Source organism: Nomia melanderi, chromosome 7, assembly GCF_051020985.1.
Source record: "Nomia melanderi isolate GNS246 chromosome 7, iyNomMela1, whole genome shotgun sequence".
Lineage (NCBI taxonomy): Eukaryota > Metazoa > Arthropoda > Insecta > Hymenoptera > Halictidae > Nomia > Nomia melanderi.
In genome coordinates, this window is record NC_135005.1 from 650,713 (window position 1) to 672,962 (window position 22,250).

A 22,250-nucleotide genomic window follows, 5' to 3' on the forward strand; every position below is an offset into this window, starting at 1 on the left:
ACTGATGAAAAGAGACTTAATTTGAATGGGTTGGATGGCTGGTTTTATTACTTTCACGATCTGAGAAAAAATTAGGCTGTTAAAGTAAGGCGACATGCAGGTGGAAACATTATGTTATGGGCAAGAATTGGATATGGTGGTAACACCAACATAAGGTTTATCGATAAAAAAATGAACAGTGCCACCTATATAAAATTTATACATGAAGCAATTGAAACGCATGCTGTCCGCATTGCTGGTGAAAAATGAATTTTTCAACAGGACAATGCAGCTGTCTATACAGCAGGAATCGTTAAAGATTATTTTTGAAAAAATAACATAAATGTTTTACAATGGCCGTCAAAATCTCCGGAGCTAAATACAATAGAAAATGTTTGGAGAGAATTATCACAGAATATATATATATATATATACTTATATATATTTGAGGTTTATATTTATATATATATAAAGTTAAAAATAGCGATAGAGCAAGAACGGAGAATAATATCCAAAAACTGTATAAAATTTTTGTATAAATCTTTACCTAAACATACGTTAGAAATGACTGAAAAGTAGGGAAATTGGACACATTATTAGTTAAAGATTAAGATAAGATTTTTGTAATCTATTAAAGTTTTCATATGAATTACTAAACCTTTCCTATAATTTTGTCGTACATGTTTTTCACATAAACCGAAAAAATTGAAAGAAAAGATAAACAAAAGCTGACTTTTTCATAAGTTGCTGAAGAAAGGATATTCTTTGCGTTAGTGCATATAAAATTCTTGTATATTGTATTAAATTTATAAAACACAAAAATCTGGGGGTGTTCTATCATTTTGTTGCGGAGTATATGTATTTCTAAAAGTATAATTTGGTTAAAATGAGGAAAGATACAGATTTCAAGAGGAGTTCAATGAATTTTCTAACCCGTTTATATGTGTAACATTGTTACGAAAACACAAAGCAGTATTATCCGATTATTTAAATTATTTAATTGTTATATTATACGTGAATATGATATGATACATAATGCGACCTTACACTTAATTTGTGTTTAACACACACCTGTAATAAGCTCATAATTACAATTAAAATGTAATAACACTAACGTAAAGTTGAAAAATATAGAAATGTTACTTTGGATTTTAATATTTAATTTAAATAAAAATGATTATGTTTAATGTTACAGTACATATTATTTCATGAAATCGATTGAATCTTATGCTATATTTAGTGATATTTAGTGATAAAATGTCTGACGATTTACAGACGGAAGTGCACGAATGCAAAAAACTGTCAACATCGTTCCATAAGCGTTCCTCGGAAGCGGAACTGCTGGGCGGAAGTCAAACAGTCGTGTCTTTGCCCCTGATAGTGCAAAGATGGCATCGGGGATGGAAAAGGATGCGAGGAAATGGAGCAAACTCTGATCACGATAGGGGCGCGATAAGTCATCCTCGCGGCGGGGGACTTGTTGCGTGAGTAAACGCCGAGGAACCGTGGAAACGCCACGGATGGGATCGTTTCGGTTTTTATTTATGACGGTGCGTGAGCCACGCCACTAGGAACGCCGATATTCACAGGAATCACGATAAAGCGCGGCGGAGGGAGTGCATTAACAGAAACGATCGCTTCACGTGATAAATCGTGCACGCGTACCTTTTGGAAACGCAACGGGGAGAGAGGCTTTCGAAATCCACCGGGTCACGAGCGTTACGAGGCCTCTGAGAACCAGTGCTGAATTCGAACCGGGCGCCGTACAGTGTTTCGAGTATATGGCTGTTCGGGAAAAAAGTCATAACTTCTAAACTAATTGATTTTCTACGTAAATACCCTAATACTGTCTTATAAAGAATAGAAATTGCATCGGTTATAATAAAAAAATACACACTTTCATTAAAATGTAAGATTGTGATAATCTTCTTTTTTTATTAAATAGACAAATTTTTACTAGTTTATATTACTGTAAATTATCGTTAGCTAATTATTGACCAACTTTTGTTAATAGTTTAATGGAAACACCTGAAAAATAGTCGTGAACATCTTACATATATGTATATATGTAGAGGTTTTAATGTGAAAATTCGAAATTCAAATTCAAAATTTTTCTCCTACTTATCATAGAAGTTATTATATACAACAAATAATTGAATTATATACCTACACATATGTAAGGACTTAATAGATTACGCTAAAAGTTTAACAGTAAACGCGTAAACAGTAATTTCAGCCTTCTCTCAGTTTGTGGAAATATATGTAAATAAATTTAACACGATTACAAACTTTAAAGTCCCCCGAATTCATATGCACAAATTCACGCAGGTACCTTGTGGTATTTTTTTAAACACTCTAATCAAAGTATATAAGCATTGAAAATAAGATACTGATTCGAATTGTTAATGTTGCAAAAAATCTTTTAATTTTTTTCATGCGTTTAAAAGATATACATAACTTGTAAAAATCGGATTAAACAGACAAATATTTATCAAGTGGCACATGTTTGAAAATTTGCGTCGAAAATTACAGTGAACTTTCAACGTCTTTTTTTATAAAAAATTTGCAAAATCTGTAAAAATTAAGGGCAGAATTAAATTCTATGGCCTTTTTACGATATTTTAGCATAGAAAAATTTGTGATTCATAAATTTCAGTTTTCTGATTTTCTTCCATTAGAGGAAATAGTGTGCGTCGCACAGTGACCCAAAATCGCTAAAACCTAGGTAAAACCTCGAAAATCGTCTGGTATCTCTATGAGGATACGGAAAGATAGGGACTTAATCACTTCCACTTACAAAATTTCCGGACTTTAAAAATCGCTGTCATTGGTCACGCAGTTGTCGTGTGTTTAAGTGCAATTTCATAAAATGAAGTATGAATTGAATAACTTTTGAAAAAATGTATCAAATTGAATTCTATAAAATCGGTGCCATTCGTGGAAGTAAGTAGAATGTTATAAATGGAAAATTACTTAAGATAGTTAAGAGAAATGTTTTGTAATTGCAAAATGTAGTACAAGAAATAAGAGCTTGAACGTAATACATAGATATTAAATATGTAAAGTACAGTTTGTGTATCCCGCCATATCTAGCAAAAATTCTTGTTCAGGCTTATAGTTTGTACTTTTATCTTAGAGTATTTGTAAATAATAGCTGCTATTTAGATGATGAAAATTTTTACAATTAATTGTAATATTTTAATTTTCCTTCTATATAAAATATCTAGTTTTGTATTATATTATACCCTATACTTTTTAATTAGTGTAATGAATTTGTAAATATTAATTTTCAATAAAATTGTTGATATTAATTATTAATAATTTTTTTTAAATATTAAGTTTAGATATGTAATCAGCGACCTAAAAAATCCCGAGTATAGACTTTTGATTCGACTGAAATGTGTTTAGAGATTCTGGCCAGATTTTATCCGTTTGGGAGCATTGCGCGCCACCATATTGATCGTAAGTTTTTGGCATTATGGACGTCAAATAAATATATATTTGTGGAGGCTTGCTTGTTGCTTCTGATATTTCTTGACGCTTTTCTAAATAGATCATTGCGTCCATTCAGAACTATTGATATTCAATTTACGCGAAATGTGAAAATTTTTAAATACGATGTAATGCAATTTTAAAATGCTTATTTTGAAACAGTACATTTTAATTAAAAACTTACTTTATTCATTATTAAAGCAGTTTCCGTTACCTTATAATCCATTTTGAATCCAATCGCGCAAATCAGCAGGATGAATGTTGAGTTTTAAAACATATTATTACAAGTTTGTTTCAAATTAAATGTATAATTTTAAATTAATACGTTTGCAAATATTCTTGTATTGATCGAATATTTCAATCAGAGTTTGGTACGTTATATAAATGACAGTCACGCATTAAATAATAATGTCATTATTAGTTAATATATTAACTAATATACATAACCATCATCCCTCAAATGACAAAACCATTTTTGCGGGAAATGTAAAACGATCAAATGGAACCGAACAGAGTGAATAGAAAAAGATACAACAGAAAATATTGGCAATAAGATTCTTTATCTCTCGTTAGAATCTCTGTTAAGAACCTAGTAACAAATACAATATCGTCTAATATCTTGGAGTTTCCAAATTCCACGCACGGAAATCCAAGAATTACGTTTCGTCGTTAAATCCTAGAATTACGATGGCCGCTCACGTAAAATCATAAGAATACGCAGGATGCGCCCGGCTTAAAAGATAGAAGAAACGAAACCCATTTCCGGAACAAACGAGCTCCATCGTTCGGAACGTGGAAGGAGGGGAACGATATCCCCGGAATTAATTACAAACTGTGAGAGCTTAAAAGTCTCCGAAACCGAATCATCCTTCCGGTCCCGTTCATCGGACATCCAGATAACTCATTCGCGCCGATGGAAACTCCGCGAGAGTAGAGTTCGTCGCTCACAAAGGCCGAACTGTTACGGTATCCGATAGGCGTCGTCGATTTTCGTCGGATGGAAGCTTTGTCATCTGCTTCGCCAGATTCGTTCGCCATACATTCGCTGCCTGCCCCCCTTTTTCTCCCAGAATCCTAGCCCGGTTCCTCCTCGCGTCGCCACGTAGCCCACCGAACTCTCGATACCCTATCTCCCCGGTCATTGTATGCAAATCTATTCCATTCGTGGAATCGAACTGGCCTTTTTCTGATGTCTAGCTTGATAGCCGCGAGAACGATCGTCTTCGCCGGTATATCTGGACGTTTCACCGCCGTGGGGTTTCCCCTATAAACAACCGCGGCGTGCCGCGGGGGACCGTGTCCGCCGGCTTTCGGAGGAAACCGGGACATTCGGTACAGACCTCCACTATGAATTTTATGTACAGGACAATCATTTCGGCTGGACGGTCGCCTGATGCACTTTGAATCGGTTTGCATCACGACCTATGTTACCTTTTGCTCGGCCGGATAAATAGATTCGAACCGCGTCCTCGAGCCATTAAAGATTTTGCAATCGAACCGTGCGTTCAAAACTGTTTCAACAGAGTATTAGCCTTTTTCAAGCGGAAAGATCGATTCTTTTGTTGCGCACTGTTAAATTGTAACTTCTCTGGAACAAGTGTGTGCAAACATTTATTTGGAACGTTGAGAATTCTGGTAGTTATGAAATTTCAGAAACAAGTACGTGACAGCCGAAAATTATTTTGCATCGGAACAGCCCTAGTATTAAACACCTACGAAAGCAATGAAGGTAGGGAAGAGAATAGAAACGTAACTGTCAAATGCAAGAAAATATGTAAAAGATATTGGTGACAACGATTGTGAAAAATGTTTATTTTGAAAATAATGTATAATGAAAAAATGTCGAAGAAATAATACACGTCCAACAATATTTTTCTGATAGTAAATTCTTTTTACTACGAAATTACAAACTTTAGAAAATTACTCTTTTTGTAGCTTCTTATAAAATTTTGGCTCTGTTTTACCATTTATTTTTTAAAATTTGGAAACGGTAATTCTTGAAATTGGCCTTTTTAAAAATATGTATAATTGGAAGTGCGTCATTCTTGGCAGTTTGTATTTTCAGTGAATCATTTAAATTTGTCTTATCTATAATGATTATAATGGGTATAAAAGTAGGAAGCACGTTCTCCCAAATGGGAATAACCCTTCAAGGATATCGCCATGCGGTTTTGGCTGTAATCACTAGTTTGGAAGATTTGCACGTTCCCAGGACCCAGAAGGTTTTATAGCTATTACGTGAAATCCAATGCAATGGCAGCCTCCGGACTCTGTGGGTTTCTGGACAATGTTATCTGTTGTTGCCATTGACTATTGTGGAATTGAGTTTATCGAAATTCGATACAAAACGTTTCCTCAAAACGAAAATATACAAGCTAAAATAGAAACGTGAAAAACATTTTTCAGAGTAGAACCGTTCCATAAGAATATTTTTCAACTGCAATTGAAATAATTTGTATAAAATAAATACAATACCTTTTTATTATGAGGAATAGGATGTTGGTCTACAATTTCATAAACGTAAGAGTTCTCCACTCAAGGCTCTATTTATAAATTGATAATCGAAATATAAATAATAAAAAAATCGATACATAAATATAAATTTACACCGACAAATCAATAAATCTATCGTATCGGAAGTAAAAGGTTTTAGTTCCATAAATGAAAATAAACAAAATAAAGAATTCAGAAGAAAAATAATCAACAACTGAACATTTTAGTTACTAGCGGATATTTAATAATTTTTTTGGAGATATCAACGATCAATACTTGAGGATTTCTTAATCAATTTTTCAATAAGAATATCAATTATACTCTCGAACCAGTAAGTTATTTTGAGTGACATAACCCTTTTTGATATATGTAGTGCAGCCATCGCAAAGCCTATTATAGGCTTCTGATAGATAAAGTATCAACAGACGCGCCTATCGGATGGCAGTACGCTCGTATGGAAAGCGCCAAGTTACTTGAAAATTTCACAAAGTTATCCAAAAAAGTGTGTGTAGAACAGAAACTACAGAAGAATCTCGGCGATTCGATTTAATTGAGTGACTAACAGTCCAGACAGACGGAGACCCTAGAAGAAATTCCTCAAAGCATGTTTCCAAAATTTGACTGTACATATTCCAAGGCACAATTTAAAAGTTCCAATTATTAAGTTTGAACGATGTAGATCGCGGAAGATGGCAACCCTGTTAATCTTCATTTTACAGTAAGAAGAAAAGCAGAAGGTCGCAATGGCAGTGTCGCAGCTGCCACAATAATTTGGTTATAGGTTTCAGGTGTTGCCACCATAGCCCTTTATTCCACGAATAAAGCTGTCCAATCAAAGTGAAATAACCCCGTGGCGAATATAATTTTAATTAATCGAGCTCTCGCCTATGCCGTTCTCGTCCCTCCGTTACTCTCAAACAATCATTTCACTTTTCAACGGTCCACCTTCGCCGGATGGCGGAACAAATCTCGCGTAAAATCACGTCCCGTGTAATCGAGCGTTCTTTACGGCTATAAAATGTTTATCGCGCGGCGTGGCGGAAGAACGAGATGAAGGAAGTGGCGGTGGCACGATCGAGCCGCTGTAACAACGGAACGGAATGCAAATTGCTTCAGCGATACAGGTACGCGACTGTACGTATAAATGTGTATATAAATGTATATGTACTTGTGTATCTATATGTATATACACTTGCGTGTGTGCGTATATACTTACTTTTCCTTCTCGCTGGCTTCCGGCAGTAAAAATTTGACGGCGACGAGACGCTTTCCAACGGTGGTCGTCGTTCCGTATTCCGGAATCCCTTCAGCTTCCGCCACGTACACCTTTAAAGGGCATAATTTGCTCACATTACACCGGAATTATTTTGTACGTTATTCTAGGCCAGAGTTGGGCAGCATGTAATCTAATTATTTTATGCTTTTACTTATTACAAGGCAGCGGATTTTATACACTTACGACAAATATGAGTGCACAGAATATAAACTAGGGGAATATTCATTAGAATTTAGGAACGTTGTTACTTTATTTTCAAATCGTTAATATTCTTAAGAAAAGGAAACAGACTCTATTTAAATTGATCAGTTTCTTATATTGACTGATAACTATTACAAGACTGTGAGCAACTTATATAAGTTGCGCTCAAAATTTTATGCAATTGTAGTCGAACTATCTAGACTTGTGCTATCTTTTATAGATAATTATTAACCTATACTGAATGTAAAATTTGGAACTACTTACTTAGTTCCGTACTACGGAACGTACTAACTACGTACTTTAATTCAAGTATAGTAAAACTATATCGCAGTTAACTATTCGAAGAATAAACAAAAAGAAGTAGGTTCAAATAAGTATTATCGTAAAATATGACTATGAAAAGATCCATCCATGGTCGTCCGCGGTTCTTTCTTCCGATATCTTATAAATTGAGCTAGAATTGAGCTAATTACGGTGAGTTCCAATTAATAATTATAGTTAGAAATTTCCAGTGAAATAAAAATTTCATTTTAATCATTAGTCATGACATCTAATCAGATTATATTTTGCCTAACATTCGTCCAAGCGAACGAAGAAAAGTTTGATCGACAATCAGCTCACTGGACTTAGTACGTTTACTATAGAAGAAAAATCGAGAAACCGGAACGCTTCGTTCCGTTATAGTCATAAATTCGTCTAACGAGAATAGATGATCCCTGAATTCGATTACTCGTCGCTCGTGAATTTATTGCACAACATTGGACCGGGCGTTTGCAGCACTCACAGCGGGTAGTCCGACCGGAAGTCGAGGGAGCGATTAACACTCGCACAACCGTCGAAGGGAAACTGGCATTAATTGGTTAGTTGGTATTTACAATTTTTATATTGCTCGTTCGAGTTGTGAAACTGTTTATTTGGAACGTCAGTGTTCATCAATTGCTTTTGATTTATTATTTTCTATTGAGGTATGTATTGCAAGCTTTTATTTTTTTTGAGAAGGAGAAGCAGGTTGTTAGGATTACTTCGTTTCTTGATAAATTATTACGTTTTTAAGTATGTAAGGAATAGTGTGACAAGCAATTTATCGATTGACATAGTGTTTCTAAATAGCTTATAATTATGTTTCTTTATCGAAATCCAAATGAGAAATAATCCATTATTTATAAATAAGGAGCAAAGGAATAAACAATGTTCCATACCATCTGAATGACTTTTATCTCAATGAAAAACTTATTGTCATTTACAATTACAATCAAACTCCGTTTATACGAACTTGTCAGAAACAAGTTGGTTCATATAATCAGGTCGTTATATATGTAATAAATAGTTCATTCATTTGTCAGCTGTTTATAACAAGCCTCCACAAAATATTTACCCTTAATTACATAATAGTGTTACAAACTTTAGAAATTGAAAAATTATAATAATTTGCAAGTATAATAATTCTGTAAGTAAATAATGATTAATGAATTAATTTTGTATTTATTCTAATTCTAAAAAGTAAACGTAATACCTAACAAATAGCTTGTGATAATTAATACAATATATTAGCATGAAATTAATTGAAGATCTTGTAGGGGATAAAATAATAAATAACTAACATTACAAAAGTTAACTTCTCATTAGACGTTCATTTCAATGGACAAATAGCATAGATAATAGAAATTGTACTAGTATTCAGTTAATCAGTCACTATTAAAATTTCGTTCGTATAAACAAAGTTCGTGTGTAAAATCATACTTTGACGTCAGCGTGTACCACCGGTGGTTCCAAGCAAGTTGCCGCCAAATATTACTCTTTTTATTTTAGTAACACATTTCAAATGCGTAAATATGAACTACAGTTCGAAAATAAAGATAAACTGTAATACTTTTGAAGTTCAGTTATTTACATCGATTTTGATCACATTAACGAGTGATTTTCCAATAGAACCGGCCGATACGGTAAAACAGAACTTTGTTCAGCTTTGATTCTCAAGCATTTCATTGACAAGCACGTTGCTCATTGCGCGTAGCAACGGGTTGCCGAGATTGGCGCGTTTGACGTCGAAGTCGCGATTGCGTGCAGGCGGGTATGCAACAGTCGAGGCTGACGCGGCTGAAACGCGGGCAAGGCGTCTCTCGGCCAATCATTAACGACGTGTCGGCGCGGCGCGGCGGCCGGGTAGGAAACAAAAGGGAATTATTAGCCGCTCTAACGCGCGCTAAACTGATTATTCTCGACGAGATAGACGAGGCGCTATTGTGACGGGAAGAATAACAGCGCAGACACTTCGTTAATCGACGTATTGTTGCGCGCGCGTCCGATGGCGAGTTGGCCGTGCACAGCCAACAAGCGGATTGATTTCTCTGTCGTCGTTTAACAACGGAAAGGCGAGCCGGCGGGTTACGTTTGCGAGTCGAACCGATGTGCCTCTATCTGTTTGCGATCGCGACTCGCGAACTCGCAGTTTGTTGCAACGTCGCGTTGCAACGGTTGTGTGTAATTCAACCCTCGCGGCTCGATGACGTTACACTAGCTATGCCCCGCGTCAGCGCGGTAAAGTGACACTCCAGAACATGGAAGTGTATTATGATAATGTTGCGGAAATTGTCTGGACCGAATTTGCTTTGACGCTGCGAAACAGCGATGCCGGGATTCGCGCGTTAAGGTTATCGAGAGTTTCAGTTTAAATGAAATATGATACGGGTGGAAAGAACGTACAGGTAGTTAGTGGTAGCGGAAATAATTATAGCTGTGATCAGCTAACACAACAACCACTGTTAAGTTTGGTCATTAACTGCTTGCTAATTATGTGGAACAATTTTTTGGTTTCGAATAGTTGTTTGTGCAGTATTAGATTATTTCACCAAATGCTTACTAACGTGTTAAAAACATTATTTGCAAAGAAATACGAGTTATCCATTTACCTGAACGATTAGTAAAAAGAGTAAGCAAACTAACTAAAATTTAGAAACACTTGGAAAGTAAAATTAGTTATTTTAACCTATGATCGATTCACATAAGTATCCAAAGAATGATCTATCTTCAAATTTTTACGAAACATTTTAATGTGAATAATTTTTATGAAGTTCAAATTAATTCCTTCTAATAGCGATTGCACCCTGGAGCTAACAAAATAACGAAGAACGTAATCATCGATTCACCCGATACGGAGTGTAGTACTAAGGTTCAATCATTGCGAGATAATTCATTATTAAAGTAGCCATGATAAACCGCCAGTCCCGATCATTCTGTGGGCGTGTCTAATTTAAAATAGATGTGTCCAACTATAATAACAATGTCGTTACCGTTCCGAAAGCCCCTTCGGCAAGTTTCGAGAGCATGCGGAGGCGATGCCGTGGGAAGAGCGGGACGCTGGTCTGTTCCAGACGTCTCTTCAGGGCCGAAAGCACCTCCTGTTGAGTCGGGGACTGAAACAGAAAAGAACAATGCATCGTTCCGTGGTATCGACCGATAATTGACGATCTATGATCACGCTAACCGCGCCAAAAGCGTAGGGGTACACAGGGGGTTGGCGCAGTACGATCGTCGGATGAATTATTCCTCGATCTCCGGCCCCGTAAATTCACTTTGATCTATTATACCGTCCCAACAGGTTTACAATAATTTAAGTGGCGGGATTGCTGCTATAAATTTCGATGAATCTCTACTTATCAAGGCACTTCATTTTGGCCTCTGACAATTGACATGCTTGTCCTGTATCGTCAATGAAAGTGATCCAAATTCATGGAAGCATTATAATATGAGATAATATAATGTAATGATAAGTTCAGCAATGTAATTTACATAATATTTACTCTTATTTCTTGAATTTTCTAGCTGTATTTCTAATTCGGAAAACAGAAACCAGTGTAGAATTGCGACGTGGTAAATAAAGGAATTTCGAATTATCGATAAAAGAACTGATGTAAGTATTTACCTATGTCTGTATGCACAAAGTTTTGACATAAACAGAGTTAAAGTGAAATCAGTGATTCTGCTGCTTTCAACTTGTTGATGGAACAAGATGAATTAACTCATTCGTATTCAATTTTCTCGTCCTGTAACTTTTTCTTTTCTCGTTTATACCACTGACAACTCTTACATTTTGTTCAATCACATCTACAATACTATCTACAAACTATATTTCCTTAATGCTCATCACTATAAAACGTTGACCAGAAGTATTGTTCAATTAAGAGGCTGATGAAGAGTCGTTTAATCGTTTGAAATATTAACGACGAAAAAGTAAAGTATCTTACAAGCAAATTCTAAAATGTTTTAGTTGTGAGTGTATAGAGAGATATCGAGTAATTTCTATCATGCTCGTGTATCGCGAGATACACGTTTGTCGTTCGTGCGACGGTTCCCGATGACGCCGATTGTCCCGTAATGCTTGCTGTTACCGAACACGGTGACACAAAAATGGAGACCGGGATCGCGACGAGGGTCCACCGAAAGGGCCAATCGTACGTGACGGGTATAACTTCCGACGTCTGGCCATTGTAAAGCTACATCGATAGCCCGCGTTTCGTCGTTTTCGGTGTACACCCGTTTCGGTCTAATGACGGATCACGCCGTGGACAATGATTGGCGTAGCCTACGATGCGTCAAGGCCAGGCCCGACGCGCGCCCACCCGAAATGTTTTGACTGTTTCGAGTGGTGCTGTCGGGTGTCAATCACCCGCAGACGTCCCGACGTAGACGACCACTTTCGGAGCATTGTGCTCGAATCAATCTAGTTGCACGCCGCGGGAATCGCGTGACCGATTCGTGGTCCCTTCGTTCGACTGGATACTAACCCACTACGTACGATCCTTCTTCCCGAGAGGCGCCATCGTTTATAAGCTCACCGGACACTTCGTTCTTTTGAGGGAGATAGAAATTATTGCATGACCCTGTCTGCCGTTTTATCATTACTTGAATATCTTCCGACCCGAGACTACATCTTGTACTTATGACTCAACTCGAGATATCTGCTTCGAAGGCAACATTGATAATTAAACATTCTTACATATTATAATTAGAGATATCTCAATATTCATTTGTAACACGTCAATTGACGTTGTAATTCGGTTTTTTTTTTTAGTTGTTGTATCCACTTTGTTTAATTATTCATTAAATCTTCGTTTTATTACACGTTAGACGAGTGACGTAGGTTTCAAAGAGGGATTAACCAACTTAAATGGCATTCGATTGTTTTGAATCAAAAAGTAAATATTGGAGTAAACGTAGATGCAAAACGGGTATGCAATTGTTTTGTTTATTTGTCTTGATTTTTATACCGTGTTGTATGTTATTATTTTGCAAACATTATGAAATTTACTAATATTACAATGATTATTATTGTCGTGTACCTTGTTTTCCACCGACTATGTTCGGTAGTTAAACTAGTACGTCGCACGCCGAATTAACTTTGTGCGAATTTTTAGGTTTGTGAAGTGGACTGTATTTACTTGTGAAAATCAGTGTAGTGACTCGAAATATGTTCGATGCTCTCTATTTGCTTGTTTGACTATTTGTTTCCAACTATGATTCTCGACTCCCTGGGCCTCCCAGAATCGTCTTCGACGACACCTCCGCAAAGTCGTCTTCGCGGGGGTGAAGACGTTCTGGTTGGCCCTTTTCGATCTGAAATGGTTGTGGAAGGGAGACACAGTCCCTTCCCTTCTAGTCTTCCTAGTTGCTAAAGTTAATAACTAATTCGTCCCGTTTGCAATCGCCGACCGTGGCAGGTAAAAGGCAAGAAACGCTTGGCCTTAGTCACACATGCTAACGGACGGGCAAGAGAGTTAAAATTACTGGTGACTGGACACCAGATGTAAACAATAGGCAAAGAAAATCTACAGCAATAATCGCGGGCCTTATGGGTTCAGGGATTTATGGCTGCCACGGTCCCTTCTCGTAATACCGTAAAGACGATTGCAAGTTGTGAACGGGACGAAGGCTCCTATTATTCCGAAAAAACTACCAAATGTACAATAAGCCTTAGAAAACATAAAAAGTGTATACAAACTAAAAAGTACGATGGTTTTAAGGGGTCGGACGAAACGTTAAGGCTGTAAGTGGCCTTAACAATTATATAATATTACATTTTTACGCTAACGTATAATTAATTTACAGCAATTATGTTAATGATTAATCGAAGCGAATGTATACGCACCCTCCGATTAAGGGTTGACATGGTTATTACGTGCCGTAGATTATTTATTTAATAGCAAAAATCAGTACAATGCAATAAAATACGTTTTACAGGTAAAAAGGACGCGAATAAAATCACCTTTCAACATGTTTGTGATGATATCGGTTTGTCAGGTGTGGTATTTTAATAAGGGGTTAAGACTAAAGTATGTAGTGCTAGGAAGTGCAGCTATGGAAGAAACCATAAAGCAAGGAGTTAAATCGTCAATTTATTATGATACATTAATATTAAAGTGTGGCAGCTGTATTCACGAATGAATTAAACTTATGTTGTAAATTATACATTACACTAACTTGGAGGTCAGGTTATGCAAATACATTTTGAAGCACTTTTTTATGGAGCTGCAGTGTATGTGTTGAACTACCTACTTCAGTTTCTTTATTTTTATGCAAGATTTTCTTGAAACACCTGGAGGGTCTTATATTTTATAGGTATGTTCACATTAGAATTTATAAGAACTTGAAAATTAAACGTCACATTTTAAAATTAATTCATCGCGGCGTATAATTTGCAAATTCATGCAGTGTATCGTTTTCTTATGTTATATTAAAAGTATGCAAGGTGATACCGAAATCGTAGTACTCATAAGCAGGAAAGGTGAAAATATACAAAAAAATATCTCTACTTAATAATTTCCAAAACTTTCGTACCAGTACAATTATTTAATAATATATAAGTTTCTGGTTAAATTCACGAACCGCAGTATAGATGAGCATTTTGTGAGGCTGTTTTTATTATAACTTGTGGGATGTTAGAAGTTGACAATTAGATATATTATATGATCAACCATATCAAATGTTCTATAGCAAATGCTTCATATTTGTTATTTCGTCACTCCGTTATATGAATTTGATGTAAAAAGACGTTAATATGATGTGCGTCATATTATATTAATTTATTGTTGTAGAAATATATTGCGTTTACAAAAATTCTCTTACGCGTTTTCGTAACATAGTGCTCTAATCAATTTAGTTATTTTCTGCGGAAATCGAACGTGCGATTTGAGATCTCATCATCGACGTGAATATGTAAGAACCTTCTTTGACGAGTAGAGAGCGAGCGAAACGACAGGGTATCCATCGGTTCTGGATTTCCGAAGAAGCAGGAGGCAGTCATTTTCGAATATTAGGCTTAGAGGAAGCAATTCGTCGACGCTCTGAATGGATCCTTGCTGGTCGAAAGATGCTGTAAGTGTGAAAGTACAGCTACTTAGAAGATCGATGTCTTGCATACCAAGTTATTCAGTTCAGAACGGAGAATCTAGACGAAGAAATTCCACTTCAACGACTATCCTTTCCAAATTTCAAATTTCTTCCATAAAACGATCTCAATAAAATATTGATTTTGAAAACTTTTGAAGTACCAGTGATTAAAGTGTGCATTTTAATTAAAGATTGAAAAATTAATTGAATGAGATGATTGTAAATTAATCAAGTACTTGTTTAATTTATGGTTATGTGTTAAATCAGGAAAAAATAATAATCTAACAAATACGTCATTTTAATTATAAAATTAAAGTGTGATTATGTCATGATCGACATAAAGTATGAGTGTTATTGTTATTTACATACAAATGATTCGATATAATGTTCAATTGCAATTCTATAAACATTTCGCATTAATGCAGAGTTCGTAAATATGTGACAATATTATTAATAATGTTAATAGTTTAATCATGTATGTAAACTGATAAATTAGATGTAAACCACTAAATTAATTAATGTATAAATAACTAAATAACTAAATACGTATATATATTTATTTATAAATATAAATATATATACATATATTTTATAAATAAATTTAATAATTAATTAGATACAAACTAATAAAAATTATCGTTCTTTTTTCTGTACAAATTTTTTATGATTTTAAGTCAAGTTTATGCCACATAACATAACCATATCTCACAGTAACAAGAAATTACAAATTATAATTAATAGTATAAGATAAGAGAAAAAATGGTCTATAGTTCACTATTGTTCAGAGTTTTTTCTTTGTCTTATGAGATGTTAAACAAGCCTATGTGCCCTGTGACATTAATATGAAATCATTGTGTATATTTTACTACAAAATCTCAAGTTTAATATTCACTATTTTTACTTATTCCAACGTATAATGAAATGTAGATACGTGCTACTTAAAATAATTAAACTGAAATTCGTCCATAAAGTAATTACACTGAAATTCGTGCATAAAGTAATTAAACTGAATATTTCAAATGGCATATTTACATGTTGAATTCCGGGATTACATTAGACTATATCATTATGACATGTAGGGATCAATGGCCGTATCAGACCGATCATAATGGTCGAGCCTGGTCGTGTCGACAGATATACAAAATAGGATCAACGAAATTGGAAGGCCGTGGCCTTCAGAGTTGTTGTCAAAACAGCAAGTGTGTCCACCATTGCGCGAATGTGATGTATGGATGCGAAAAACAAAGAGAGTGCAAGAGAGGGGGAAAAAGGGAGAGAAAGGGTACATGAAAGAGAAAACGAATGAGAATGCGTAGATATAAGGTGCGAAAGGTAGAGGGAGCAGATGACTTGTGTATACGCGATAACGGTAACGATACTAGCGATACTGCGAATTTTCTGTTAATATTCCTTTACTTATTTATTCTAAACATATATATCGTTTTATTAAAAACCACGAAACTTCAATATGTCCCCATATACTGTTCCTACATGATATTATATTACAATTGAATTATCATTAATAACATATTTAATACCGAAAATACCTAATTTACATACTGAATGTAATTACATGATTACATTAGAATTTCATTATCATATAATAGCACATTCAGCATTGAGTAGAATCTTTTTTAGTACGCGGGTATAATACGCGCCTTTATCTCAACACATCACACCGAGCAGAAATGACGCGCTCTATACTTTCGGTTTCACGGCAATTGATAGAAGATTGACGGCAGCGCGGAAAGTGAAAGATTCCGACTGGAATTTTCACGTGCAGATTGGTTGACCTTCCGTCCCCTTCCGCGGAAGTCGTTGATTTAGAACTTGATGGCACCGTGCGCCGAATATACGTCGGAAAATGTACGCGACTGGGGCCGGTGTTCCCGAAAAATACGTCGCACTCGTCTGTCGTGCCCTCCGCGTACGCGCAGCAAGGAATAAATCACCGGTGTGCTACAAATTTCGCGTGGCGTATTTTTATTCCGGCAGATCGCGGCGGTGCGATTTAGGCGCAGGTTGTCGAATCAACCCCCCTGGCTGCCCCCTCGCGTAATATTCCCGCGATGTCGGCACGCGAGCCGACGGAGATGGAAACACCGGCACTGCGAATGAAACGGGAACAACGGAGAGCGAGGGAGAGAGAAAAAGAGAGAGAAAGGGAGAAAGGGAGAGCGGGTAGATAGGATTGCAAACGTGATTACACGACGCGCTTTCTCTCCGCAATTAACAGAGCGTACTGGTCCGGAAGGCACCGGACCGCGTAATGATGATACATTCCACGAGGGTTGCTCCGAGGGTATCCACGAAAGGGTTCGACGCATCCCGTTGATGGCAGTTCGTTTATATATCGGCGAATCGATCAATCGAATGATTCTGCAGATTGCGCGGAAGCGGGCCTGAATACGCGATACTTTACTTGTTTGGCTGTGAGTAACCTTTGGCGGTGCTTGTCGCGCTTTAGGCTTGGGGTTGAACGCGTGTATGGCGGGAGTCTTTATTTCGGTATGTCATTGTGGTGATTATTTAGGGTCACTCATTCAGCATTTTGATATACTGTTGTAATAACAACCTATGCCTGTACCTATGCTTACAACTGATGACCAATTATATTTTCTGGCAAATATTTTTATGTTATGATTTGTTCGTGGTTGAGTATCGATGTCCATATTAACTATGATACTTTTAAATATTTTTAAATTCCATGGATCTTCAAAATATATATTTTATAGTTAGAAATTTGCATATTTGTATGTTAGTAAACGCAATGAATGTAATATAATAAAAGGTTTTAAATTGTAGCTCGAATAGAATCGCGGTACGTGTAAGTTTCATATCCATTCCGCGAGAAATATCGATATACAGTTACTCACTAATAACTCCGAACAATATATATTTTATATATATGACCGACATTAAAATTAATTTAGCTCGTGTGATTTATATTTTTATAAAGTTTATCTCACATACTATAAGTTAGAGTATATTCAATTAAAAAGTTACATAGATTAATAAAAAACATTCTTTGCAATCCTTTCGTGAATAATAGTAGCGATTTTTTCGAGATTCTGTCGAAATATTGGACAATTTGAAGAAGACTCGGGTGATATCGATCCGGCGCTCTTTTATTAACCTTTAGTCGCAATCTGGCAATTTTTTATGCGAAAAGGGAACCCTGGGGAACGTCTAGCGCGTTCGACGTCGACCTGTTCAACGTGCGTACCTCTTTCGCTTTTTTCCCAACCCTCCGTTTTCACCTTCTGGGAGTCAGCGCGCAGTGCTCCGATATTCCGGATATACGGTACGTTGTACTTGTTAGAGTGAATACGTATTAAGTGGATAGTGAAGCGAAGCGCCACTCGAAAGATTTATGGTAGATTTTATCATCAATGTTCGATCTCGAAAGAAGACGAATGAGAGCAAACAGAGCTGTCGACGGGTAATGGCTAGTGACTACATGAGTCATCCAGCTATCGATTGTCACAGGGATCTATCTGTTTGATACAGGTTATAGTGGAAGTCAGAAATGGCAATCAGCTCGACGTTGAGTTGTTCCAACGCGTTCACTGCCGCGTCAGCAATTCGTGGACGATACAATTTTTTATCCAGTTTCAAAATTTAATTTTCCTGGTTTTTATAAAAGAAATCGAATTTCATGGAGATTCATGATATGCAAGAACATTGAAAGAATAATCACCAAACCGTAATGTTTATGTAAATTCTTCATCGTAGACATTATATTACGAGAACAAAATTTCAAGATAATTTTTCATTAATTTGATTTCGAAGCATATGAGTACTATTAAGCATACTTGGTACGTTTATTTTATTACGTTTTGCAAGTTATGCGGCGCTATGATTACAAAAGCAAGCGCGGTATAGGAATGACTTTAATAAATCTTAATTTTTCTTTCATTTCATGAAATAAATTATTTCGATTCTGTTGAATTGTGATAGACGTTGATTTGATAGTAAACTATGTCGTCTTCTAAATAAAGACACTGTTTCTTGAGAATTTGGCTAGGGAACAGGAAAGAAGTGTTCTAGGAACAGAATTATATTGGAGTGCACGTCATTCGCTTTAGAATCTCCGAGGAGCGCAATTTTCTAATAAAAATTTTAAACCGGAATAAAATTTCTAACACACTGTACCCGCGGGAGTTATATCTACCCCAAACGGTCTGCACTCGTTCCTCCATATTGATTTAAATTATTAATTGCTAGCTTTCCCTCGACGAATGGGGAGAACGTTTAACGGTTACTGCAGAAACACAGGCACATTTGACCAAGAGTTGGCTGGTCATTATTTATAGATCGTACGATAACATGGCTGAATTTCTACACTTCCAACAGTTTACTTTGTTCTCGATCGCATATCGCGATTATTTTCCGTCCTTGTTAACCGCCGCTTTACAGCTGTTGTATTTTCACGTTCCTACAGTGTTTCACTTAGAATTATGCAAAATTGGAATACACATTGAAAGGGATCCGAAATGTTTAAAAACTTATTTTAGTTTCAACCAAAACTGTTTAAGACATAAATAGGATAGTTTCCATCACTATGACGCCTGGATTTGTATTGCTACTATTAAACATATTACTTCGTGCCTTCAATAGTTTACAATGTATTCGTTTGTTATCATCACGCGTGGATACACATCGTGGTCCATGTAGTTTTTTTTCCATAAAAGGTGTAATGCGTCCCTTGTATTTAACTGCAGTTTATTTTGTTCAAAGTGATACCAATTGGATAATACGAAGACAGACGGAGGCAGTTATAAAAAACATAAGAAAATAAAGCAAGTGTCTGTTCGATAGACTTTAATGTTAAACTAAAATCAAATGTACATATATATGGCAGTAGTTTTGTAGAAGTTAAGGATAATCACGTTAGAAACTCAGAATTTCGCATGCACATTTATCTAGACTTCAAAAGTACATTGTAAAATTTACAAGGTTATTAAATATTAAGTGTAATGTTGAAAGTCTTTCGGAGGATCTTTGGAGGACTCTGATGAAGATGTTCAACCAAATGCAATTAAACTGAATAAATATTCTATGTTTATATACTGCAAAGGTATCAATCTTTCTTTTAATCTAGGGTGTATTTTGAAGCATACTTGATAATCTTATTAAATCAAATGTCAAATGAAGTATTTGTGAATTATTGTCCTTGAAAATTTGAATCAAAGCAGATCCAAGAACCGCCGTCGCAGAAAAAACACATATGCAACAATAGTATCTTTATAAAACACAATTCTGTAGGTAGTACAAAAGAAAACACAATTCAAAAACTTTATTTTCAACGATCAAGACAGCTTCCTACAATAGGTCAAGCTGGACCTATCATCCACCATATTGCCCATAGACGGTTTGCCAAGCAAAGCTTAATTATCGGTTTGATCGCGGAACAGTTTCCTTGAATATGTGTAAAATACGCAGTGTATATAATTTTATAAACACATATACTTGCCATAAGTAAATGTAAGTGTAAGCATTTTGTATTACTCGATGCAAGTGTGTTTTGCAAAAACTATACCGATAAACAGCGTCTTGTTCATGTTGTTAATGCAACGGGAGAGAACCGCGATCGTAGTCCGCATTTAAACGGTTAAAAAGAAAAGAGATGAGACTTCTCTACCCCGAGTACCCTTTGCGCGATCGCATGAATAAGCGTGAAACGTGCGTAAACAGTGACCTTTGTCGGACGTACCTTCTTGTCCTCCGTCTTGCCCCGCGATGAAGTCTTGGAGAAGAGGCTGTCTTGGTCGCTGGTACTGCTGGAAACGGCAGGGCCTGTGCCTCGTCCCGTGCCGTCCTGGTTGAGCAGGGGCACCGTGCCGAGTTCCGGTACCGCATAATCGTACGATGTGTCAACTGCACCGTTCGCGTACACCGCTGTGGATGATATAGCAAAGGAGGAACGGGCACACGGTACAGAGGGGCAAAAGGTGGGCGGGAGAGGCGCGATGTATTGATTGTGGTCAGGCGAATGCTTTGTTGTTTAGTATACGCCGTACGTATATACCGGAGGATTCGCGTGTACTCGTGGCAACCATTTAATGTGTACTGGTATAAATATATACGCTGGCGCGTATATGCGTGTAAAACAACACGAGGCCGGATGGTGTGCACGAGCGCGGCATACCTGAGTGATTGATGTTGGTGCTCTTGTTGTTCAGCATCATGTCTTTCATCTCCATAACAACGGTGCTGTAGCTGTAGTACGGGGCGTACTTTAATGCTTGGTACGGTTCTTGGTAGTCGTCGAGCTTCACGATGTCCAGAAGACGATTGCCCAGGTCCCGTGGCAACGTCGGCAGCGAACCGCCGGCGTATCTGTTGACAGAAAGAAAGAGGAACTCGTTTCAACCGTCAACCACCGCGGGAATCCGCGTTAATATCGTCCGGGACCTCGGATGGAGGTCAGGGGACGTCGGGAGTTGGAGAACTGAATTCCCCGGATGCGCGGGGATATTTCATATTTCACAGTATCTTCCGTTCTGTGACGATCTGTCGGGGGTTTTTGCTTAACCGACTCGTATCTGTGTATCCGTGTCCCCTTAGAAATAAATCTACAAGGTTGGACTAGGGTTTAAATGTAGTTACAAGCGATCGTTCGGATGGTTTTCACGATGAACTGCTTGTCGCGCTGTTGATATCGTCGATTCCGATGAGATCTAACGAGGAGAGGTCGGAGTATTGGATTTATTTCTAAAAGTATCGTGATATTACCATGACAAACACGTATTGGTTGGTGAACTTTTCCATCTTTGAGACATTTTATCGTAATATACTTATGTAAAAATGCAGCAAACAATTGCTGATACGTTCTTTGTTCGGGGGAATACAGTATAACCGATTTCTTTCGTACATACGACCAATCGCACTTTTTTGAAGAAGAAAAAGGGTTTCTATATAGGATAGGAATTAATACAATAACTGTGAATTACAAATGTTCAATGATGTTTACTCATGCTGTCAAAATGAAAATTGATTAAAATTATTCAACATTCTTTTGTACTTCTCACTGTAAGAACCGACTCTTGATAGTAGCGCGGCGTAGTCTTCCGTCGGAAGTTGATGGGATATGCAGCGTTTGAAAAATAGAAGGCACGTGCAAAAGCAGATTTTTAGAATTGTCGCCGCGCTCTTGTCAAAGTTAGGGTGTTTAAAAGGGAAGCGCTTCACGATTGCCAACGCATTCGAAGTCGATCATCAGTCGCATTCGGTTCGTGACCAACACGGTCATTGTATTTAATAAACTGCATAACTATCACGCAAGTGTACTTTTGTTTGGAAACCATCCTGACCTTTCCGACCTCCCCTTACATCACTATATCCCAAATAATAATGAATCGATTTCATTGATCTTTCAATTTGTAACAAAATTTTGGAAAATCGTAACAACCCATACGAA

General features: G+C 36.8%; 1 protein-coding gene across 3 annotated transcripts in view; it reads right to left on the reverse strand.

The window, feature by feature from the left end:
* Positions 1-22,250, reverse strand: part of LOC116424242 (discoidin domain-containing receptor 2) — a 281,595-nt gene that overhangs the window by 31,765 nt on the left and 227,580 nt on the right. For all 3 annotated transcript variants that reach the window (XM_031970366.2, XM_031970370.2, XM_031970369.2), the window contains 4 exons: positions 20,979-21,169; positions 20,544-20,728; positions 10,732-10,854; positions 7,181-7,290 (listed from right to left, as the gene is read on the reverse strand). In XM_031970366.2, the coding sequence (XP_031826226.1) occupies positions 7,181-7,290; positions 10,732-10,854; positions 20,544-20,728; positions 20,979-21,169 (609 nt within the window). The remainder of the gene's footprint in view (positions 1-7,180; positions 7,291-10,731; positions 10,855-20,543; positions 20,729-20,978; positions 21,170-22,250) is intronic.